This window comes from Xenopus laevis, chromosome 3L (assembly GCF_017654675.1).
Source record: "Xenopus laevis strain J_2021 chromosome 3L, Xenopus_laevis_v10.1, whole genome shotgun sequence".
NCBI lineage: Eukaryota > Metazoa > Chordata > Amphibia > Anura > Pipidae > Xenopus > Xenopus laevis.
Genome location: NC_054375.1, coordinates 160,427,386 through 160,453,318, shown reverse-complemented (window position 1 = coordinate 160,453,318; position 25,933 = coordinate 160,427,386). Strand labels below are relative to the sequence as shown.

The window sequence follows — 25,933 nt, the reverse complement described above, 5'->3', positions numbered from 1 at the left end:
TGACCCGAAAACTGAAATTGAATTTGATTCAAATTAGACTAAATTCCATTCGAGTTTTTTCTCCTAAAAAAACTTCAATGTCAGGATGGCTACTAATAAAAATGGTCACTGGACCTCTCCCAATGACTTATGCATGAACTCGGCAGGTTTTATTATAGTTTTTATTATAGTTTCATTATAGTTTTAAAGGTTCAGAATATGATAAATCTTGAAATTTTAATTCAAATTCAAATTACAAACGAGTTTGGATAATTCACAATTCAAATTTGAGAGTTTTGACCAAAAAATTTAAAAATTCAATTGACATTTCAATTTGACCCTTAATAAATTTGCCCTATTATAACATGATGAGAAGCAGATAGGGATGCAGCAACCTAGAAACTTTCACAGTCCTCTAATGATCTGCTCATCTCTGCTTGTCATTTAAATGGAAAGATTATACTGATGTTTTAATCTTTTTGTACATCGTTTCTGGTCAGACAATGAATGAGAAGAACCAGACGTTGGTCAGTGAGATTGTTCTTTTGGGATTTCAGAATCTCCACAACTTCAAGATTCCCCTGTTCTCTCTGTTCCTTCTGATTTACATTATGACAGTTTGGGAGAATGTCCTCATCATAGTGTTGGTGTCCTCCAGCCGGAACCTCCAGTCCCCCATGTACTTCTTTCTCCAGCAACTGTCCATGTCTGATCTACTGGGATCCTCAAACATTGTCCCCACTCTGCTCCAAACTGTAATTTATGACAGAGCCACATTGTCCATTGTTGGCTGCATCACTCAATTTTACTTTTTCAGCAGTTTGGAAATTTTTGACCTTCTAATTCTAGCAGTAATGTCCTATGACAGATATGTGGCCATCTGTATCCCACTGCGTTACTCTTCTATAATGTCCCACAGGGTTTGTGTTACATTCATTCTCATATCATGGGCTCTTGGCTTTGGTATTTCAGTGATTTCAGTGAATCTAATAGGGACACTACAGTTCTGTGACCAAAATACCATTAACCATTTATATTGTGATTTATTACCTCTGCTAGAACTTTCCTGCTCAGACACTTTCTCACTGCAAATTGAAATATTTTTTCTATCAGTCCCTTTGATTTTTCTACCATTTACACTCATCACTGTATCATATATGTGTATTGCCCATGCAATCCTAAAGATAGTGTCCAATACTGGGAGACAAAAAGCCTTCTCCACCTGCAGCTCCCACTTGACTGTGGTCTCCTTATTTTATGGGACTCTACTTTCCATTTACTTGTTTCCATCTAGAAAACATTCTCCAGCCATGAGCAAAGTTCTCTCTCTGTTGTACACAATAGTAATTCCTATGGTTAATCCCCTTATTTACAGCTTGAGAAATAAAGATTTGAAAGAAGCCCTTAACATGAAATTAAATAAATTATGCAAATATACTAAGATATGAAAATGGACATTTCATTTATATGTGAATGATTCACCTTTGTTTTTCATAAGACTTTAGATTGATAAATAATGTTTTATATCAATATAACAGTTATTTAAACAAAAAACAACTTCATATGAGTGAGGGGCATTAGGTTATCTCAACTCTTGTAATTAAAATGTGTGCTACATCCTCAAATACTACAGAATCAGGTAGAAAACGCATGATTTTGGTCAGAGTTTTGCCTCTCCTGTTCTGCATGTCATCTCCCATCTTACTCAGACCTTGGCAACAATTAGTAAATGTGAAAAAGGTACAGAGGACTTGTAGTTGGAAGACTGTCTGAGTGGACATGTTCTTGCTGAGCTAGACATATTTTTATTCTCTGACGGTCACTAGAAGACACTAAGAGTAGTAATCAGTGCCTAAATCTTTGCATCAGCATATTACAACAAGATGTTGCCAGCACAGAACTTTGTCAGATCCTCAAAAAATTGTTGAATTAGCTATTGATGAGGAGAAATGTACCTAAATGCAAACTGACTGGCTGTTTTTTATGCATTTCCATATACTGTCATAAAGGAGCCAATATTCAAAATATACAGTTGAGCTATACCAACGCTTAGTTAATTTAAAGGATTAGAAAACCTTTTATTTTGGCATCCCCTAAAACAGCCTGGTTTTGGTTTCTGAACACTTCTTCTCTATTTCACACTATGAAGACCTCAACGAAGTGCATACTGTGCATTCCTTATTGATCTCCATTGGCGCAAGGCAGTGAGTTTGCCCAGTAGGAACCTCTTTGTGGTCTTCATAATCGGATAGAGAAGGTGAGCACAGGAAGCAAAAAGGGGTGGATCTTCATGCTAAACAGGGAAGTAACTAAAAGGGCTGCAGATGAAGTGGCTATAGTAGAGAAACAAAATAAATATGAATGCAGGGAGAAAAGAATGTTATTTTTGTAATATTGAGAGTATTTTTATAGACAGAAAAAAGGTTTACTGTTCTTTAATGCAGTTCTGAGCTTCACCATAGAGTAGTGGAGTTAGTATTCCCCAGGCAAAACCTGAGCAGGGACTCCAGTGTTGCCTGGGCTCAGAATATGTTATACTGAATTCCCTTTGAGACTTTTATACAAACAAAAATGAATGAAACATGATATAGTAAGGGATAAGAATAAGGAATAGAATAAAAAGATGCAACAACTCTTGGTAGGGAATCCCATAACATAACAAGTATCTCTGTCCATAATTTCCTGAAAAATGTTAGAATTTCTTTCATACCCTAAAAGGGCCATTGGATCGGTTCTACATTCCAGTGGCACCTCTGGGAATATCAAATTGTAAAGAAATATAAACATAAGAGGGGTTATTCTTAACCAGTCTTCTAATCCACTCTAGTTACAATGTTTTCAATAACTCAATGGGATGAGGAGACAGGAGCAGTGCATATTAGTGATGGGTGAATTTGTCCCATTTTGCAATGGCCATTGTTTCCAAACATCAGGGCTTTGTAAAAGTTTTTTTTGTTTAGTATACATTAGAGTCTATGGGTGTTTTTTTTGTGCACAACCTGTTGAAGAGTTTTGCCAATCTATCTACTTCAAAATGCTTTGTTGCCACAACATGTACAAGATGTACAACCTTCAGAAGACTTTTCCCTAAGACATTCATACTCAAGTCTTCACATTTTCTCTCTTCACAAGTTATAGAGTTACCATCTTAATGACCAAATTAGGCATGAGCACAGTGCTACACAATATGTTGGCGCTTTATAAATACATGTTAATAATGAGTTCTGAGAACAAGATAATCAAGCATCATAATTTAGTTTTTTTCAGACAGGTAAATTCCTTCAGATGTTGTGTCACCATACAGAGCTGCATAAACCTCCCAAAATGACTAATTATCTTGGGAGGATGAAAAAACTATTAGCACATGAATAAGGGGTAATAAAAAACTAAAAACAGTCTTAAAGGAAAACTATACCTTAGAACAATGTAAGTCTCTATACAAATATATTGCATGAAACAGCTCATTTGTAAAACCCTGCTTCATCTAAATGAATGATTTTCATAAAAATATACTTTTTTGGTAGTCTGTGCCCTTTGATAATCTGAAATAGATCCCGTGGGATCATACAATTCACAATGCACACAAACAAACCAAGGGCACACATATATGGTTCAGTTACAGCTGCATTATTTCAGGTAAACCAAGAGATACATTTTTCTCACTGAATTGAATTTGGCCTAAACTGTCTAATGGTATTCATTCTGAGGGGTAAAGTTTTCCTTTAAGCACTATGTCTATTAATATCAAACACTTGCATGTTTGCATGCATAAGCCCAATACAATTTACTACAAAAACTAGGACTATGAAGGTTTTCATTCATCCAGGTTATGACATATCTAGTAAAACTTAATCTAGACCAACAGGCCTTGGACAGTGTCATCTGTAAAGGTAAATATAATTAACACTGATGCATTATTCCAGATTAATTCTCCTCCTACAAAAAAATAACTGGGCCTCCCTTCTTGCCATGTATAGTCCACACCTAGAGACCTTGGGCAAAATCATGAAGGAACTCAAGCTCATGATACAGGAGGTAAACTGTGACTGTGAAATATATTCAGACCCCTGCTGGCAAACAGACACTCACTATACCATAAAAAACTCATTGTGTGTCACCAGGGGCCCAGCAGTAAGTGACACATGTACCTACAAGCAAGCAAGGTGTAAAAGCTGCACTCACATTTATACTCCAGACTAGGTACCTATACCACATTGCCAGCAGGAACACATAACAAAGGGATCATTCTCCTGCAAGTCATCCAGTGTGCTCCACCTTATCCTGTGTGTATAATGCTCAACTACAGGGTTACACGTGAGAGAAACTGGACTAATACTACAATAGTGAATGTCCTCCTACAGATCCAATATCAGTTATGGAAAAACAAATCACCCAGTAGCAGCACTTTTGTAGCCATGACCAAAGTACTGATGACCTTCAGGCCACTATACTAATGGTCAACTTCAAAACACAAGAAGAGTGAACAGACTGAGAATATAAATCCATGTAAAAATTCAATACTCTTGAGTATAACCTCAACAATGACAGAACGTAATGTCCAGATATGGATATGACTAATTGCACCCTACTACTGCTGCTGCTGGAGGAATGTGAGATCTTTGCCCAGTAGACCCACTTCAGTTTTGGACTGTAACCCAAAAGAATCTGGGGTACAGGCCTCGACTTCAATGCAAACCAGTTCAGGTGATATCAATTGAAGTGATTGACTGCTTAGTAACTTAAAACGTAACTTTTAATTAATAAAGAATAAAACTAGTTGCTAGGGTCAAGCCCATCTACAACACCACACCAAACTCACTGCATATTCACAATTATGCAGTGCAGGACTATTGCCTTAAAAAACATAGAAATAAAAAAGCCACTGTAAGTGGAGGTTTCAGGGGTATCTCGTGCCCATTCGCGTGAGACACTGAAAAGTGTAAAGAGTTACATCCGCTATAGTGATTTCCTCATGTTCTTTGCTATAGTCTCCAATAAGTCGAATGACTTTTGGGTGTGTGTCATTTTGACGTTGTGATTTTTTGGGTGTGAGAAGTGAGTTCCTATTGCTTTCTAATGATCTCTGATATGGTCTTTTAAGAGAGTTGTGACTGTATCCTCTCTCACTAAAACACCAATAACGTTTTTTGGCCTCTATTTTGAACTCATTTATTGTGCTACATAATCTTCTCACTTTTAAGTACTGCCCAAATGGTACTCCTTGAATGGTATTACGTGGGTGGTGGCTCTGGGCATGGAGTAGGCTGTTAGTAGCGGTGTCCTTTCTATAGACCGAGGTTGATATGATATTATTATTATTACTGCCACGAAAAATGTGTATATCCAGAAAGTTTACAGTATTGTTGTTTATTTCTGATGTTACCTTCAGATTGATCTTGTTGCTATTTAGTTTATTGACAAAATCAATGAATTTTTCTTTGCTGCTAGTCCAGATTAACACTATATTGTCTATAAAGCATAACCACAGTGGGATGTGCTGTGTAAATTCTAACAGATCGTCCCCAAAAACAAAATTTCTCTCCCAACAGCCCAGATAAATATTGGCATAGGTAGGTGCACATTCACTTCCCATTGCCGTCCCACTTATTTTGTTGATAGTATACTGTTGAACGTAAAGTAGTTGAGTGAGAATAAATTCCAAAAGTACTGCCACAAAGTTATTATGTTCAGTGTATTGTTGTCCTTGTTGTGTGAGGGTGTCTTTTACTGCTTCTATCCCTACCTCATGGAGGATGCTTGTATAGAGAGATTCAACGTCAAGACACGCTAGATATTTATCTGTTTCCAATGTTATACCTTCTAACCGTCTTATTGCATCTGTTGTGTCTTGTATGAAGGATGGTAGACAGGTGACCAAGGGTTTTAAGATGGCATCTATGGACTTACTGGAAGGTCCTGTTAATCCCAGAGATGATGGGACGCCTGGGAGGGGATTGGGAGTTTTTGTGTATTTTTGGGATAGTATAGAATGTGGGAATGACTGGTGTTTTTACTGCCATAAAATCATATTCATCTTTGCTAATTAGCATATTCTCTTTGCCATTCTTTACGATTTTTAATAATGTGGCATTGAATTTACTAGTGGGATCATTTATAAGTTGTATGTAGCAGCTTTTGTCACCTAATTGCCTCGTGCATTCACTCACATATGTCGATCTATCTTGAATCACAATATTGCCCCCCTTATCACTGGGTTTGATGATAATCTCCTTATTATCTTGTGGGGGACAACTCCCATCCGGTCCCAATGTAGCTAGGTAGAATTGCACCTTGGGAAATTTGATCTGAGAAGGGTGGGGCTAATAATGTACGCACTATAGCGGATGTAACTCTTTACACTTTTCAGTGTCTCACACGAATGGACATGAGATACCCCTGAAACCTCCACTTACAGTGGCTTTTTTATTTATATATTTTTTAAGGCAATAGTCCTGCACTGCATAATTGTGAATATGCAGTGAGTTTGGTGTGGTGTTGTAGATGGGCTTGACCCTAGCAACTAGTTTTATTCTTTATTAATTAAAAGTTACGTTTTAAGTTACTAAGCAGTCAATCGCTCTAATTGATATCTCCTGAACTGGTTTGCATTGAAGTCGAGGCCTGTACCCCAGATTCTTTTGGGTTACAGTCCAAAACTCCTGATTTTTCTTGTGGTGTATTGAGTAATTACAAACCTGAGGGTGTAATACTATGGTGTTTAAGTTGCTCTTATAGTACCAGTAGACCCACTTCTCAGAACTTCCATCACCTCACAAATAGACATTAATTATATTAACCTGTATAGATGAACTTTACTGAGGGACTTTGATTAATATCTGATTTTACACATGCTTGTCAGTTTGATATTGTTTTTAATTCTGTGCTAGTATTTATATTTATTATTATTTTTCAGTTTCTAAATTAACCGTGTCTGAAGGAGGGACCTACGTGAAAGCTTCATTTTATACTCTTCTGAGGTAGCCAGTTAAAGGTATCACCTAAACTATATTTTCTGAATTTGATCTATAACTAACATGATGCAACATTCTGCTACTATAAAAATATAGGCACAGTAGTATGTTACCAATCTCTACTATTTTAGTAAGCTCCCCAGGATCTGCCTTGCTGGGCTAGTGGAGTCACTTCTCTCTTAGAAAAACTTGCAACCAGATGAGCATATGACAATAAACTTTGGGTATTTTTCAATACAGGACAAACACTCCTGAATTCCTTGTAGGACTAAGCAAGGGAAGTAAAGTGCAATATGGTCCTTAATCACCTGGTCAGTAAGGAACTGGTCACCTTATGATGGAATTTACACATCTGTCATAGGGGAGAAAGAAAAAACCTTGTTGAATATTAAAATATCTTAAAATGTTTATTACTAACATAAATTATTAGATTTTCCCAAAGGATTGGCAATCATTACACACCCCAGTGTATCCTAATAATTTCTCAATAGGTTTCCCAGCTTTGGTTATTACTGGCACCATTTTATAAAAGGAGATCTGTTCTTCCCTGTCCAGTCAGTATCTGGGGTGGTTCTGGTAGGTGCAAATCAGGTGAGTATAATATTCCAAGAACATCTTTCCTGTAAAGTGATTTCATTGGAAAGAAATAGTTGGGATTGTGTTAGCAAAATGGCAGGAGAAATACAGAGCAGGTTACACATTGGGAGAAGCTCATGGACATCTTCCTATAGTTCCACAGTATCTGGGGCAGTTCTGGTGGGTGCAAATCAGGTGAGTATAATATTCTAAGAACATCTTTCCTCTGAAGTGATTTCATTGGAAAGAAGTGAATGAATTGTGTTAATAAAATGGCAGTAGAAATGCATAGAAGGTTATGCATTTATGCATTTGTTAGCAAAATGGCAGGAGAAATACAGAGCAGGTTACACATTGGGAGAAGCTCATGGACATCTTCCTATGGTTCCACTGTATCTGAGGCAGTTCTGGTAGGTGCAAATTAGATGAGTATAATATTCCAAGAACATCTTTCCTCTAAAGTGACTTAATTGGAAAGAAATGGTTGGGATTGTGTTAATAAAATGGCAGGAGAAATTCAGAGCAGGTTACACATTGAGAGAAGATCACGGGCATCTCCCTATTGTTTCACAGTATCTGGGGTGGTTCTGGCAGGTGAAAATCAGATGAATATAATATTCAAAAAACATCTTTCCTTTAAAGTGATTTCATTGGAAAGAAATGGTTGGGATTGTGACAAATATTTATTGACCTGAAAACTCGAATTGAATTTGATTCAAATTAGACTAAACTCGATTCGAGTTTTTTCTCCTAAAAAAACTTCAATGTTAGGATGGCTACTAATAAATGGTCACTGGACCTCTCCCAATGACTTATACATGAACTCGGCAGGTTTTATTATAGTTTTAAAGGTCCAGAGTATTATAAATCTCAAAATTAAAATTAAAATTAGAAACAAGTTTGGATAATTCACAATTCAAATTTGAGACCATAAAAAACTTCAAAAATTCAAATTTGAATTTTCAATTTGACCCTTAATAAATCTGCCCCATTATAACATGGATGAGAAACAGATAGGGATGCAGCAACCAAGAAACTTTCACAGTCCTCTAATGATCTGCTCATCTCTGCTTGTCATTTAAATGGAAAGATATTACTGATGTTTTAATCTTTTTGTACATCGTTTCTGGTCAGACAATGAATGAGAAGAACCAGACGTTGGTCAGTGAGATTGTTCTTTTGGGATTTCAGAATCTCCACAACTTCAAGATTCCCCTGTTCTCTCTGTTCCTTCTGATTTACATTATGACAGTTTGGGAGAACGTCCTTATCATAGTGTTGGTGTCCTCCAGCCGGAACCTCCAGTCCCCCATGTACTTCTTTCTCCAACAGTTGTCCCTGTCTGATCTACTTGGATCCTCAAATATTGTCCCCACTCTGCTCCAAACTGTAATTTATGACAGAGCCACATTGTCCATTGTTGGCTGCATCACTCAATTTTACTTTTTCTGCAGTTTGGAAATTTCTGACCTTCTAATTCTAGCAGTAATGTCCTATGACAGATATGTGGCCATCTGTATCCCACTGCGTTACACTTCTATAATGAATTACAGTGTTTGTGTCAAATTAATTTTAATGTCATGGCTTCTTGGCTTTGACATTACAGTGATTACAGTGTATCTAATAGGGACACTACATTTCTGTGACCAAAATACCATTAACCATTTCTTTTGTGATTTATCTCCTCTACTAGACCTTTCCTGCTCAGACACTTTCTCACTGCAAATTGAAGTATTTGTTGTATCAGTTCCCTTGGTATTTATACCATTTATACTCATCATTGTATCATATATGTGTATTGCCCATGCAATCCTAAAGATAGTGTCCAATACCGGGAGACAAAAAGCCTTCTCCACCTGCAGCTCCCACTTGGCTGTGGTCTCCATATTTTATGGGACTCTACTTTCCATTTACTTGTTTCCATCTAGAAAACATTCTCCAGCCATGAGCAAAGTTCTTTCTCTGTTGTACACAATAGTAATTCCTATGGTTAATCCCCTTATTTATAGCTTGAGAAATAAAGATTTGAAAGAAGCCCTTAACAAGAAATTAAATAAATTGTGCAAATATACTAAGATATAAAAATGGACATTTCATGTATATGTGAATGATTCACCTTTGTTTTTCAGTAGATTCATAATTAATGTTTTATATCAATATAACAGTAATTTAAACAAAAACAACTTCATATGAGTGAGGGGCTTTAGGTTACCTCAACTCTTGTAATTAAAATGTGTGCTGCATCCTCAAATACTACAGAATCAGGTAGAAAATGTGATTTTGTGTCAGAGTTTTGCCTCTCCTGTTCTGCATGTCATCTCCCATCTTACCCTTGTCAACAATTATATAATAAGAAAAAGGTACAGAGGACTTGTAGTTGGAAGACTGTCTGAGTGGACATGTTCTTGCTGAGCTAGACATATTTTTATTCTCTAACGGTCACTAGAAGACACTAAGAATAGTAATCAGTGCCTAAATCTTTGCATCAGCATATTACAACAAGATGTTGCCGGCACAGAACTTTGTCAGATCCTCAAAAAATTGTTGAATTAGCTATTGATGAGGAGAAAGGTACCTAAATGCAAACTGACTGGCTGACTGTGCACAGAGTAGTTGTAGAGAAACTCTGCAATGTTTTTATGCATTTTCATATACTATCATAAAGAAGCCAATATTCAAAGTATACAGTTGAGCTATACCAGTGGTCCCCAACCAGTAGCTCGCGAGCAACATGTTGCTCTCCAACCCCTTGGATGTTGCTCCCAGTGGCCTCAAAGCAGGAGCTTATTTTTGAATTCCAGGCTTGGAGGCAAGTTTTGGTTGCATAAAAAACAGGTGTACAGCCAAACAGAGCCTCCTGTAGGCTACCAGTTCACATAGGGGCTACCAAACAGCCAATCACAGCCCTTATTTGACATCCCCATGGACTTTCTCATGCTTGTGTTGCTCTCCAACTCTTTTTACATTTAAATGTGTCTCACGAGTAAAAAAGGTTGGGGACCCCTGAGCTATACCAACACTTAGTTAATTTAAAGAATTAGAAAGCCTTTTATTTTGGCATCCCCTAAAACAGTCGGGTTTTGGTTTCTGAACACTTCTTCTCTCTGTCACACTATGAAGACCTCAACGAAGTGCATACTGTGCGTACCTTATTGATCTCCATTGGAGCAAGGCAGTGAGTTTGCCCAGTAGGAACCTCTTTGTGGTCTTCATAATCGGATAGAGAAGGTGAGCACAGGAAGCAAAAAGGGGTGGATCTTCATGCTAAACAGGGAAGTAACTAAAAGGGCTGCAGATGAAGTGGCTATAGTAGAGAAACAAAATAAATATGAATGCAGGGAGAAAAGTATTTTATTATTGTACTATTGAGAGTATTTATATAGACAGAAAAAAGGTTTACTATTCTTTAATGCAGTTCTGAGCTTCACCATAGAGTAGTGGAGTTAGTATTCCCCAGACAAAACCTGAGCAGGGACTCCAGTGTTGCCTGGGTTCTTTTTTTTTTTTTAAATATATTTTTATTTTTATTTCATTAAAGAAAAACATTCATGTTATAAGATGACATTTAAATATAAGATAAACAAATGAACTAAACAAAAAAATCATAATAATATAAGTAACATAACATGAATCAATATCACAAAGAATAGGCATTCAAATATTCATAACCATAAGGCTAGAATACAATAACAAATTACAAGTTAACAAATAGCAATGGAATATTCAAGTATCAGTGGAGCAATCAAGAATCTTGTTGAGTTTAACTCTTTCTGCATCTTTTAAAGTATGGAAGAAAATTTTCCATTTGGTTATAAACTTGAAACGGTTCTGCATATTTTCTACTCTATAACCAATTGCCTCATTAGTATAAAGAGTTTTTAACTCCAACAAAACCTCATTTAAAGAAGGCAAAGAGCTCTCAATCCATTTTTTAAAAATAACTCTACGAGCTGAAGCCAAAATCAGTTTTATAAATTTTGAAATATGTGCAGAATTAAAATCTTTGGATTGTCGAACTAATGATTGAAGATCCATAGAGTTAGTCCACCCAAAAAGAACATCTTGAGATGATAATGATATCTTGAAATTTAAAATGCTAGTAAGGTTATTCTCAACATTAATCCAAATTTTTTTTATCTCTCTACAATCCCAAAGCATATGGAAAGAATTAGGAGAAGGAAACTCACATTTTGGACAGCTATTAAGAAAACTAGAATTTTTGGTTTTGAAATTAAATCCCTTGTAACCTAGATGAATTAATCTGAAATGTTGTTCCCTCCAAACTTCAGATGCAATTAGCTTGTCAAAACTATTTATAGAACTAGTTAGATCATCAGCTTAAATTTCCTTTTGTAAATAAATGGACCACTTTTGTGCAGTTGAATCCATCGGGTGAGGTTTAAATTCCATATTGTTCCATAAAGTGGTTTGAATGTATCTGATATTAATATCTGTAGTAGAATATAAATATTTGTTGAAAAAGGAAGATAATAAAGAGTTATAAGACAAAAAAACATCTTTCTTGTCTAATTTGTTAAACCAATGAACCAATTGAAGATAGAACAATTTCTCTTTTTCTGAAATGTGAAATTTGAGTCTGAATTCATCCCAATCGAAGATTTTACCTGTTGAAGGCGAAATAATGTCAGAAGACGAATACCTTTCCTTTTCCAGGAAGTTAACATTGGACAGAACAATGAACAAGGAATGTCTTTGTTTCTTGTTAAAGGCAAATAAGGAGTATTCCTAAAATCAGATTTACATAACATGTGTAACAATCTCCAAACTGAAAAAGTATCTCTATATAATGGATTTGTCTTTACTTCAGTAAGTTGATTTTTAAAAGGTTTATGTAGTAGCATTAAAATATTTTCTCATGTCTCAGTAGTTATTTCTAGGGGAACATTAGTATATTTATCTTTTTCACATATCCATTCAATAATGTAACGAGTAATCGAAGATAGGTTAAAAGACCTATAATCAGGAACTCCCAAACCACCATACATTTTTGATTGTTTTAACTTATATAAAGATGTTTTAGCTACTTTTCCTCTACAAAGAAATCTTGAAATAGAACTTTCTAAAGATTTAATATCCTTATGTCTCAAAAGCAGAGGTAAATTAATTAATGAATAAATACATTTTGGAAAAATAAACATTTTATAAAACGCTATTCTCCCTTTTAAATTAAGAGGAAGATTTATCCATTTATTACATAAATGTATAACATTCTTAACCAAAGGAGTGAAATTAAGAGAGTATAATCTGTTTAGATCAGCAGGAATAAAAATACCTAAATGCTTTATATGAGACTGTCTCTTTTCAATACCCAACTCTCTTAGGGATGTCATAGAAGTGTGTCCAAAGATATCCATAAGTTCAGTCTTTTTAACGTTAATTTTAAATCCTGAAATGGATTCAAAAATGTTCAAAATAGAGAAAATGTTTTTTAAATTTTCATTTGGGTCTTTAACTATAAGGGGAAGATCATCAGCAAATGCCGTTAGTCGAACTAAACCCTTATTGACTTTTACTCCGGGTAAAAAGGTTGAATTTTTGAGATATCTAATAAGAGGTTCTAATGATATATTGAATAATAATGGCGAAAGAGGGCAACCCTGTCTAGTCCCTCTTTTCAAATGAATGGAGTCAGACATTTCTCCTGCTGCAATTATACGAGTCTTTGGTGAAGAATATAATAACCTAACTAAATCCACAAATGGTCCATGAAAACCAAAAACTGTTAAAGAATCCGTTAAATGTTTCCAACAAATACTGTCAAAGGCCTTTTCTGCATCAATACCAACCAGAGCATTTAGAATTTTACCAAATTTTACAGATTGGATAGTATTAATAACAGTCCTAATATTTCTAGTGATTGATCTACCTTTATTAATCCTCCTTGCTCTGGAGAGATAATTTTAGGAAGAATTGATGAAAGGCGATGCAATTATCTTGTAAGTATTTTCAGGTCCTGATTTAACAATGCAATTGGCCTATACGACTCAATTTTAGTAGGATCCTTATCTTGTTTAGGAATTACCTTTGTTAAAGAATTCAGACTGGAAGGTAAAGGGACCTTTTTTGAGATTATATTATTGTATAAATTAGTCAAAAATGGAGAAATTTCGTTTATCAAAGTTTTGTAAAAAGGGCCTGAGAGACCATCTGGACCACTCACTTTATTTGGTTTCAATGAAGAGATGACTGACCTTATCTCTTGTTCTGTAATTGGAGAATTAAGCTCAATTAAATCATCATGAGATATCTGAGGGAAGTTAATATTCTCTAGTATGGATCTTCTATTATCCGAATTTGTTTCAATTTGAGAATATAATTTATCATAGAAGTTCTTAAAAGCATCAACAATTTCTAAAGGGCTATGGATAATATCACCATTAACCTTTTTAATGTGTGAAATCTTTTGAGATTTAGACCAGTTCTTAGTCAGATTAGATAATAATTTATTAGCTTTATTCCCTAAATTGAAATATTTGGCCTTAAAATAACTGAGGTGAATTGAATCTCTCATATCAAGCCATAATTTCATATCCTTTATAGAATTTTCAAAGGCAAGCCTATTATTTTGACTTGGATCGGATTTAAATGAAATATATGCCTCATTCTATTGTTTGCTCAATTTAAGGATTTGAGAATTGAGATTTTTCATAAAATAGGATTTAAATGATGAAATTTCGCCTCTAATATAGGCCTTCCAGGAATCCCAAAGCAATTGAGGATTATCTGTATGAATTGCATTATTAATCAAAAAAGATTCCCAGCGATCTTTAAGCATATTTTGAAATTCTATTTTACTGGAAAGAAAAGATGGAAAATTCCACGGAATATAAGATTTGGGAGGAGAATATGCTAATAAAGTCAAACTAATTGGGGTATGATCTGAGTAAGTAAAATTCCCTATCTTGGCTTCATGAACGTGACTTAACAAATTAGTAGAAGTAAATAGATAATCAATCCTTGTACCCGTTTTATGAACATGTGAATAAAATGTAAATTCCTTTTCGGAGGGATGAAGAATTCTCCAAACATCATTCAAATTAGTTTGATCTAAAAAATTGGACAGAAGTTTAGACTTTTTCTGAGATTTATTATACTGAGTATTGCATTTGTCCAAAAGCCATAGATGAGACTCATTAAAATCCCCTCCTACTATTAGATTGGTAGCACTAAGGGAGGTTATTTTTTGGATGATGTCAGAAAAAATATAATGATTTATTATCATTGGGAACGTAAACAGAACAAAGATTCCAAGTTTGATTATTAATTAAAATTTCCACCCGTGCGAATCTGCCCATATTATCCTTATCAGATCTTATTTTGTCATGAGATAATTTTTTGTTAAGCAAAATACTGTAGATACTCCTCCCTTTTTTTAATTGCTGGAGAACTAATAGATTCTCCTACCCAAGACGCACAAAGCTTGAGACTATTTACCTCTTCCAAATGGGTCTCTTGTAGTAAAGCAATATCTGCTCCTCTTTTTTTTTAACTGTTGTAGTATTCTTTTACGTTTAATAGGCGAGTTAATTCCATTTACATTCCAAGAAACTATTGTAAGTTTATCCATTATCAAAATATTTGAGCATCAAGTGATGGGAAGTGAACAAAATGGGGGTTCTAGCCTTTAGAGAGGAATACGAGACAATATATATGCCATAAAACAAATCATAATGAAAAAACAGAATTTTTAAAATAAAATTTAAAACAAAAAATAATGTAGATAGTAAAGTGTAACTGTTAGAACTATCAAACATAAACATTGTGAATGAGAATCAAAATGATAGACTCAAAAACACCTTCACTTTTTTCCTAGAGTGAAGTCAGCTTAATAAATTCTTTCCAGAATTTAATCAACTAGAAACGAGGATCGCCCCCTCCTCTAAATTAATAGGAGTAATTAATAAACTCTTTGAAGCAATAACAATGCATTAGAAGTACTGAATCAAGTGTCCATCTCTGCAGAATGATTCAGAGAAAAATCCTTGTCATGAGGAGATCTTGACCTTTGTCCAGAGGAAGATTTTATATCCCTTTTTTTGTAAGGGGTGACTTTTCTAGCAATGTGAAAGTCTTGATCACTGGGTGTTGAAATCCGATTTGAATGGGTGAAATTATCTCTTTCATCAGAAATTTCATCAGTAGCTTTTCTCTTGTTCAAATCTCGTTCAAAATGAGAAATAAACCTCTCAGCCTCCCTAGAATCTTCAAATGTGTGAGTACCTGTTGTAAGGAAGATTTTTAATATGGCTGGATAAATCATTGCAAATTTTAATTTGAGACGAAACAAGGTTTGACACACTCCTGAGAAAGCTTGTCTTTGTTTAGAATTAATCTGAGAAAAATCCTGAAAAATCAGAATTTTTTTTTTTTTCCAAAAAAAGATTCTTGGATTTTTTGTAAGCCTGCAAAATTTTTATCTTATCAGCATAGTCCAAAAGTTTTGCCAAAACTGTTCTAGGTTTTTGACCATTTGAGTCCTTAAGAGCGCCGACTCTGTGAGCTCTTTCTACCTTTAAAATGGGAATGTCTTTTTGAAGGTTTAAAGCTTTAGGTAGCCACTGAGCAATTAGTGCATCCAAAGTCTCTTGTTTATAATTCTCTGGTATCCCAATAAAATGAAGATTATTCCTTCTGGACCTGTTTTCCAGATCATCGTTTTTGGTTTCTAATTCCTTGACTTTTTTTTGCAGGAATAGCATTTTATTAGCCATGGAAGAAGAGCTATCCTCCAAAGAGGAAACCCTCTCCTCCATTTCCACCACAAGATTTTTCTGTGAGGAAAGCTGTTCAGTAAGCTTGTTTAAATCCATTCTTATTGAGCCTACAGCTCTCTCAATAGATTTCTCCAAAGCAGGGTTAATAAGATTAGCTACTTCAGTAGCAATTTGCCTGTAATTCAAGATGTCAAAATTGATACATTTTGAGTTGTGAGGTAATTGCGCGATAGAGAAAGAGTTCCCGTCGGCCATCTTGGATTTTAATTGAGCAGCGTCTTTTTTAGACTTATTATCAGGACTAGAACGTCCCGAAGCGGCTCCTTTGGAAACCGGATTACCTCTGGGTGAGTTTGCTGACATATTCACTTTTTACTTATGCCACAAAGGGACTGAAAATTTAGTTGAAGGGAGGGTATCGATGGAGCGCTTCTAGTGAGCCGCCTCTCCTCTTGGCGCCATACCGGAAGTTGTTGCCTGGGTTCAGAATATGGTATACTGTATTCCCTTTGAGACTTTTAGACAAAAAAAATGAATGAAACATGATATAGTAAGGGGTAAGAATAAGGAAGAGAATAAAAAGATGCAACATCTCTTGGTAGGGAATCCCATAACATAACAAGTATCTCTGTCCATACTTTCCTCAAAAATGTTAGAATTTCTTTCATACCCTAAAAGGGCCATTGGATCGGTTCTACATTCCAGTGGCACCTCTGTGAAGATCAAATTGTAAAGAAATATAAACATAAGAGGGGTTATTCTTAAACAGTCTTCTATTCCACTCTAGTTACAATGTTTTGCAATAACTCAATGGGATGAGGAGACAGGAGAAGTGCACATTAGTGATGGGTGAATTTGTCCCATTTTGCAATGGCCATTGTTTCCAAACATCAGGGCTTTGTAAAAGTATTTTTTTTGTTTAGTATACATTAGAGTCTATGGGTGTTTTTTTGTGCACAACCTGTTGAAGAGTTTAGCCAATCTATCTACTTCAAAATGCTTTGTTGCCACAACATGTACAAGATGTACAACCTTCAGAAGACTTTTCCCTAAGACATTCATACTCAAGTCTTCACATTTTCTCTCTTCACAAGTTATAGAGTTACCATCATAAAGACCAAATTAGGCATGAGTTCTGAGAACAAGATAATCAAGCATCATAATTTTGTTTTTTTCAGACAGGTAAATTCCTTCAGATGTTGTGTCACCATACAGAGCTGCATAAACCTCCCGAGATGACTAATTATTTTGGGAGGATGAAAAAACTATTAGCACATGAGTTAGGGGTAATAAAAAACTAAAAACAGTCTTAAATGAAAACTATACCCTAGAACAATGTAAGTCTCTATACAAATATATTGCATGAAACAGCTCATTTGTAAAACCCTGCTTCATCTAAATGAATGATTTTCATAAAAATATAGTTTTTTGGTAGTATGTGCCCTTGGATAATCTGAAATAGATCCCGTGGGATCATACAATTCACAGTGCACACAACCGTTATTTTTAAAGTTTGGCCTCACAAAGGGCCAGAAAAAGTTCTCTCATGGTTTATCATGTTTAAACTCATGGACGAGATTTAATTTGAGGAGAAAAAACTTTTCTCCAAATTCAATTCCAGTTTTTTTCCCATAGATTGAATTGTTTCTCAAGTTGAACCTCGTTCATGAGTTTTCACGTGGTAAACCTTTTTCTCACTGAGAAATGGGCCCAATGTGTCTGATTTTGTGGACTAAAGTATTGCACCATTTTATAAACCTTGGATTTCACCATAGCAACCATAATAATGGGGGTGGGAATATGGTTGGATCACACCCTGTTTGTATGTCCATATACTTCTGGAAAGAGCTACAGAGGGCGAGGATATCAATTTTCATTGAATATGTTAAGACACTATAATGATTATTAAATATGAAATAAAATTATTTTATACATTGTTCAACATATATCTTATAAACACAATATAATAAGAACTGGAAGCAATATTGTTGTACTGAGCTCAGAAACTCAAGCAGGTGGCTCATTCAATAAAAGTAATAAAAAGTAAAAGGAACAATGGTTTATTCCATGTATCGCCCATTCATTCATAGGAATTTAAAACAAGAAAGAAATGAAAATGTGATCGGTCCTATTCAGGGGGAGGGGGGAAGCTTTTAGCTGAAAAGGGGAAATTACAGAGAGCAAAACAATTGAAAACATGAACAAAGAATAGAAAGTTATTATGGCCAGTTTGGCAGAAATTTAATACTAAAACATAACATTCAATTAACTCTGTTTTGTGTGAAATAAACTAAACTCATTGGAAGAACCATGAAGAACTTGAATAGTCGTTTGTATAACCAGAGAGCCTTTGAGAATAAATATTGCTTATACAATAACCCTAATATAATGTAATTGTTATACCTATTAGTGATGGGCGAATTTATTCGGCAGGTGCGAATTTGCAGCGAATTCCCGCGATTCACCCCGGCCAATAAATTCACAAAACCGATGCGAAAATTCGCCAGTGTCAAAAAAAAATGGACACCGGTGTCCAAAAAAAGAAGACGACGGCGCCGTTTCGCTAATTTTTCGCTGTTTCATTGGAAATTCCCAAATTTTTCAGCAAAACGCCCCAAATTTGCCCATCACTAATACCTATTATTCTATCCAGATGCATCAATCATTAGCCTTTGAGTCAAGGACTAAAATTCAGGGCCGTTTTCTTCCCAAATGATTCCATATTGAGACAAATCACTTGAAATAATGTTGGATAGGGAGGTGGGTAACAGGGAGTTGCTGATGGGCTTTCGAAGAGATTTCAGCTTAGTGCTTATAAACCCTCATTGAGTGAATAAACTAAAATTAACTTTGTAGATTGTAAGGGGACGATTTGTGAATCTGACCTTGGAAATTGAATCTGTAAAATAAATTTTTGCATTTCTACATTTAAAAAAAGAATGTGTGAATATATTAACCCCTTATTTTTTGACGAGCAATAACTGTTATTGGTCAATAAATAAGCCCCATAGTCTGACATAACGATTATTGACTGCCCTCTTCTGCGACTGAATGTTCCGCACTGATTTCCACTTTTTGGTGCTAAAGGAGTAAAATAATTTAATACTACAAAAAATACAACTGGATTAAAAAGTCCTGTGTCTCCTTAACATGCAATACCAAATATGTGTGGTTTTATGGAGAGTTGTATAAAAACTCTCAGCAATACACTGCCAATTTGCCAAAGCACCACTCATGTAATGAACCTGTGCACCCTAGGAAACCCTACATTCTAAATCTCCAACATATCATTACGTACAGTACACAAAGTCAATCAGGAGCATCTGTTTCCATTATCTGCCCCAAATTGTATTGGACAAAATGTTTTTCTAGTCAATGTTAGTTAAACCCCCTGTAAAATAAACTGGAAAATTTGACTCTGCTGGACATGGACAAATGCCTCAAGTGTGAATGTCTGGAAGTAAATGTCAGTACAATGCTCACATTGCTGCAAAAAAAGAGTACCTGCCCAAGGAAAAATTATTATTTTCATTTACTTCATTTATACGTGTGCCCACGTTTTTGCCACCCCAGAGAAATAACATTTCCTTGTCCTTTAAATCAGCCACAAAAATGTATTACTGAGCCCCATGGTTCTCTTCATTGCATATGTAAGAAAATTCACAATTTCTTTTTTTTTTTTCATTTTGACCTTGAAATCAAACATCAGGAGGGAAGACAGAATGCTGTATAGTTGTTGTAGGATAGAAACACTGGGTTCCTGCTCCAGTTGCATGAACAAAGAACATGGAGTAAGATTTACACATCAGATGGGCTTTGCTGCATTGTGCTGTTGGTTCTGGAGAGTTTTTTCAAGCAACACAACTCGATTATTTGTGTAATACCCCAAAACACTATTCAACAAATGTGCTTAGTTTGCTCCCCAGTGTGTGCAAATTGATTCCAACTCATCAGAAGTGAGGGCTGTTTTACCAGCTGTGATGGGTCTTCTGGAAGTCACATGATTTTACTCAATGTTATACATTTTGTAATATAGTTATTGTGTTGCTGTGGTTAGTTTTTTTGTGTTTTACATTTATCTCATTTTTAAAATAAAAACCAAAAATATAATAAATAATATAAAAAATAAAAAAAACCACAACCAAACTCCCATACCTGATTTTTTGTTATTTATTATTAAAAAAGCTTGGATAAAAATTGAAAACCAATCGAAAACCCGAATCATACACATTCTTCAGGCTTTTTCCCGAAAAGCCAGAAATGTTCAGCTTTTCGCCGGAAAAGTCAGAAATGATGATTTTGAAGTCCAACACAGACCACTGAAACTTCAAAAGTATAGGGAACTCTGCCATTGACTTATACACAGCCTCGGCAGGTCTGAGATGATGAATTTTCAGATTCAGCTTTTTTGCTGCATCGTTCTTTGATAAATCTCGAAAAAATTGAGTTTTAAAAAAAAGCCATACATTTGAGGTTTTACCTAAAAAGCCCAACCAGAGTTTAGCAAATAACCTCCTAAACTATAAAATATGAAACATATCTCATGAATCTAATTTCATTTCCTTGCACTAGAGAAGGAAACATCAAGGAAGTCCATTTCTCCTTCTCACCTCTATAGACAAAGATGGATTCTCATTACAATATGCCCCAAAAGCATAATCTTCTTCTCCACCATTCCATATAAGTATAAAGTCATCTATAAAGTGATAATTCTTCACAATATCATTCCTGTAGGGGCAATCATCGTTCCCATCTCTAAGGAAGACATGCTCACCTAGAATATGAAAAAAAGAAACAAAGTTTAACTACATTGTGATTTTAAATTTGTGAGAGGGCCATTTCTGAACTTTTTCAGGGGGTTAGGCTTAGGGTCAATTATATCAGGGGATGTAAGTGAAGGTCTAAATGAGTCATAAAACTATCCATAAGATTTATGTTAATGAGGGGTGTTGTATGATGGGTGTATGGAAGTAGTACATGGAGTGATGGACAGAGTCAGCTGCTAATAGAAAAAAGTGTGTAACCAATATTCTCAGTCATTGGGGGATGCATTGGAGATGCTGTTCTAATATCCACCACTAGGTGGTGCATGGGAGCATTCTAGCAATGCATGTGTCAGGGAGCTGTTAACCTGTTACATTCCCACTGTTCTGTTGATGTGCTGAAGGGACAGGGGAGATATCACTTCAACTTGCAGTGCAGCAGTAAAGAGTGACTGAGGTTTATCAGAGCACAAGTCACATGGCTGAGGGTAAATAGGAAACTAACAACATGTCTAGCCCGATATAAGTTTTTAATGTTAAAAAGATGTTTGCTTTCAATGTAGAATTGGCTGAAGCAATACAATTAACTGATGAATTTTGAAAAAAAAAAATTTTCCCATGACAGAATCCCTTTAAATTGGTTTTATAAGCAAAATATTTATTATGGAATGTTTGCTCGGCAATATACAATAAGTCAATCAGGAACATCTGTTTCCAAGATCTGTCCCAAATTGTATTGGACAAAATGTTTTTCTAGTCAATGTTAGTTAAACCCCCTGTAAAATAAACTCTGCTGGACATGTGCAAATGCCTCAAGCAAGGGAAGTAAATGTCAGTACAATGCTCACAATGCTCCAAAAGATGAGCACCTGCCCAGGGAAAAAGAATTATTTTAATTCATTTTATTTCACTAAGGGGCACATTTACTAAGGGTTGAAAAAATTCGATAGTCAAAGTTTTTTTTGGTTTGAATCTAGCTGTTTTCAATCAAATTAAAATCATTTGATCGATCATAGAAATCGTTCGAATCGAACGATTGGAACGTTTTAATCGATCGATCGAAGAGTTTTCAAAAAAAAAAACTTCTAAAAACTTAACCAAATATTGGCTATAGGTTCTACGAGGTCCCCATAGGCTAACATAGCAATTCGCCAGGTTTAAGGTGACAAAGTGTCAAATTCGAAGTTCTTTAAAGAGACAGTACTTCGAATTTCAAATGGTCGAATATTTGAAGTTTTTTCAATCCGAAACGACCCTTAGTAAATGTGCCCCTACGTGTGCCTAAGTTTTTTCTACTCCAGAGAAATAACATTTCCTAGTCCTTTAAATCAGCCACAACAATGTACAACAGAGCCCCATAGTTTCCTTCATTGCAAGAAAATTCACTGCTATTCTGTTTATTTTACCCCTGCCTGGCTTTTGATGATTCTGACATCTGTATCCTGACCCCTGCCTGATATCCAACTTCCCTTACTCTATATCCCTACTGATTGAGCTCCTGGTTTGACCCTTGCCTTAAAAAAAACCCAACAATTTGAGGTTTGCCATAAAAAGTATGAGTTTAGTAAATAACCACTAAACAATAAACAATGGAACATATCTCATGAATCACATTTCATTTACTTGTACTAATAGATTCCACTTACCTTTTTCTTGATTTTTTTCAGGGTTTCTCTGATGTCTGTACTTTTCAGGCTGTAAATAATGGGGTTAGTCATAGGGATCACCAAAGTGAACATCAGAGAGAGAACTTTGTTTATGGTCTGTGACTGTCCTGTGGGGGGAACCACATAAATTGCAATTATGCTCCCATAAAATAAGGAGACCACAGCCAAGTGGGAGCTGCAGGTGGAGAAGGCTTTTTGTCTCCCGGTATTGGACACTATCTTTAGGATTGCATGGGCAATACACATATATGATACAATGATCAGTATAAAGGGGCAAATAACCACAGGGAATGACTGTATGATTGCTTGTATTTGAACAAAAGAAGTGTCTGAGCAAATAAGCCCAAGAAGGGGAAAGAAATCGCAAAAGAAATGATTAATGGTGTTTCGATCACAAAACTGTAACATTGTTATTGGATTCACTGAAAGGACTGCAATGCCAAAACCTGTAGCCCATGATATGAGAATGAATGTAACACAAACCCTGTGGGACATTATAGAAGAGTAACGCAGTGGGATACAGATGGCCACATATCTGTCATAGGACATTACTGCTAGAAGGAAACACTCAAAAGTCTCTGAGACACCCCAAAAATATAACTGTGTTATACAAGCAACAATGGACAATACAACTCCATCATTTATTACAGTTTGGAGCAGAGTGGGCACAATATTTGTGGATTCCAGTAGATCAGTGAGGGACAACTGCTGGAGAAAGAAGTACATGGGGGACTGGAGGTTCCGATTGTATAACACCAACACTATGATGAGAACATTCTCCCAGATTATCAGAAGGTAAATCAGAAGGAACAGGGAGAACAGGGGAATCTTGAAGTTGTGGAGATTCTGAAATCCCAAGAGAACAATCTCACTGACCAACGTCTGGTTCTTCTCAAGCATTGTCTGTTGGGAATATAAACATAATTGAAAGTTTCACCTATATTCACATTTACTTACGTTTACCAGCAACTGTTTCATTTTCCATCATCTTTATTTTTCATTTAACTCACTGGGGATTTCTGTTATACAAATGTCATACTCCTTTTCCCATAGAATTGAGAGAAAGATCTGCTGTAATGGCTGCTGTCATTGCTGAAAATAAGTTGAATGAGTTTCTTCATATTCAAGAAGTGTTATATAAATCCTTTATTTTTTATATACAAACTAAAATCCTACAGTCTAATATAAATATTGTCAGTAGCTAAAACATTTACTCTCCCACTCATATTGTATAGTGTTTATAGATTCTTCCACTACAGTCAACATTTATTTAGGGGGTTCAATAGCAGTAAGCAAAGTTCCCCAACCTACATATAAGAACCTCTGGAGGTAGAATGACCTCACGTGTATAATAGATGTCACCACCAGTCCTAAGATGGACCATAAGATAGAACATCTAAAGTGGTTGCAGTGGCTTCTGAGAGCACTATTGCTGATATGTGGACTAGCTCAGTAGGGGGTCTGCAGTTTCCCACTACTTGCTGCTTAATGTGCCACATTTATGAAAACCACCCCAGATAATGTGGAACCATAGGAAGATGTCCATGAGCTTCTCCCAATGTGTAACCTGCTCTGTATTTCTCCTGCCATTTTGCTAACACAATCCCAACCATTTCTTTCCAATGAAATCACTTTACAGGAAAGATGTTCTTGGAATATTATACTCACCTGATTTGTACCTACCAGAACCACCCCAGATACTGTGGAACCATAGGAAGATGTCCATGAGCTTCTCCCAATGTGTAACCTGCTCTGTATTTCTCTTGCCATTTTGCTAACAAGAGATTCTTATTATACTCACCTGATTCAAAATACTTTGAATTGATTCTTCCTCCCAACAGACGTCTTTTTTGTCACTTTTATAACAACAAAGTTCTTTTGAAAAAATATTTACTTAGTTATATGTTTATATCTGCAATATATAAAAAAACAATTATTTTAGAAACAAATTTTGATTCCCTTTTGGATCTTATTTTATATCAGGAACCACAAGGACAAATATAGAAGACTTAAATAAAGTCAAAGATCGGATGAACTACATTCCTGGAATTAAATATTACATTATTGCTAAAGATAAAGTAACAGTATAAGAGAACATTGTTTCCAAATAAAATTTAAATTAAGTAGAATGTATGTGAGAAGGGAAGAGGAGAAAAGAGAAGGGAAGGAATAAAGTAAAAGACACAGATACTGTGGAACCATAGGAAGATGTCCATGAGCTTCTCCCAATGTGTAACCTGCTCTGTATTTCTCCTGCCATTTTGCTAACACAATCCCAACCATTTCTTTCCAATGAAATCACTTTACAGGAAAGATGTTCTTGGAATATTATACTCACCTGATTTGCACCTACCAGAACCACCTCAGATACTGTGGAACCATAGGAAGATGTCCATGAGCTTCTCCCAATGTGTAACCTGCTCTGCATTTCTCCTGCCATTTTGCTAACACAATCCCAACCATTTCTTTCCAATGAAATCACTTTACAGGAAAGATGTTCTTGGAATATTATACTCACCTGATTTGCACCTACCAGAACCACCTCAGATACTGTGGAACCATAGGAAGATGTCCATGAGCTTCTCCCAATGTGTAACCTGCTCTGTATTTCTCCTGCCATTTTGCTAACACAATCACAACCATTTCTTTCCAATGAAATCACTTTACAGGAAAGATGTTCTTGGAATATTATACTCACCTGATTTGCACCTACCAGAACCACCCCAGATACTGACTGGACAGGGAATAACAGATCTCCTTTTATTAACCAGTGTCAGTAACATCCACAGCTGAGAAACCTACTGAGAAATCTCTTGGAGACTCTGTCACAATTATCAATCCTTGAGGGAATTAAAATAAAGTGTTTGTGTAGTTACCAATGTTTTAATTATATATGATATGAAAATAAAGAATATATTTTATTGTTCAATATACAATTTTCTTTGACTAATAAGTGTTTCACATATAACAGCAAAACAATGAAATTATAATCTTCATAAATCATCATCAGTGTTTATATAACATCTTTATGTTACACAGGCCTTTCCAAAAATATATAACAAACAGGTTTTATATTATTTAGCAGGGACCTCACAAACCCTAAATTATAGTTATATGCTCCTCCAACTTCTCTCCAGAATTCTCATTACCCATTAGGGAACTCTGGCTTCCAAACCAAAATGTGTTAAAGATCCCAACACAACACAGAAACCACTAATAAACCGTACTTTGTTCCTTCAAAG

At 35.5% G+C, this 25,933-nt stretch overlaps 3 protein-coding genes across 3 annotated transcripts; 2 read left to right on the top strand and 1 right to left on the bottom strand.

Annotated features, from left to right (window-relative positions):
- Positions 1 to 482: 482 nt before the first annotated feature.
- LOC108710530 (olfactory receptor 1468) lies at positions 483 to 1,427 on the top strand. The gene has a single exon (XM_018251664.1). It carries the CDS (start codon positions 483 to 485, stop codon positions 1,425 to 1,427), a length of 945 nt encoding a protein of 314 aa, XP_018107153.1.
- Positions 1,428 to 8,663: 7,236 nt separating this feature from the next.
- Positions 8,664 to 9,608, top strand: LOC108710529 (olfactory receptor 11L1). Its single transcript, XM_018251663.1, has one exon. The coding sequence runs from the start codon at positions 8,664 to 8,666 to the stop codon at positions 9,606 to 9,608; it is 945 nt and encodes a 314-aa protein (XP_018107152.1).
- Positions 9,609 to 22,668: 13,060 nt separating this feature from the next.
- On the bottom strand, positions 22,669 to 23,591 carry XB5765047.L (provisional ortholog of olfactory receptor family 11 subfamily L member 1 L homeolog; the record flags this gene model as incomplete). Its single annotated transcript, NM_001085607.1, is given in 2 exon segments — positions 22,669 to 22,681; positions 22,683 to 23,591. Coding segments are annotated over 2 exon segments (922 nt in total), but the record flags the coding sequence as incomplete, so codon positions are not given.
- Between the last annotated feature and the right edge of the window lie 2,342 nt (positions 23,592 to 25,933).

Excerpts from the sequence above, each read along its gene's own strand:
- LOC108710530 (XM_018251664.1), top strand. The coding sequence starts at position 483 with ATGAATGAGAAGAACCAGACGTTGGTCAGTGAGATTGTTCTTTTGGGA.
- LOC108710529 (XM_018251663.1), top strand. The coding sequence starts at position 8,664 with ATGAATGAGAAGAACCAGACGTTGGTCAGTGAGATTGTTCTTTTGGGA.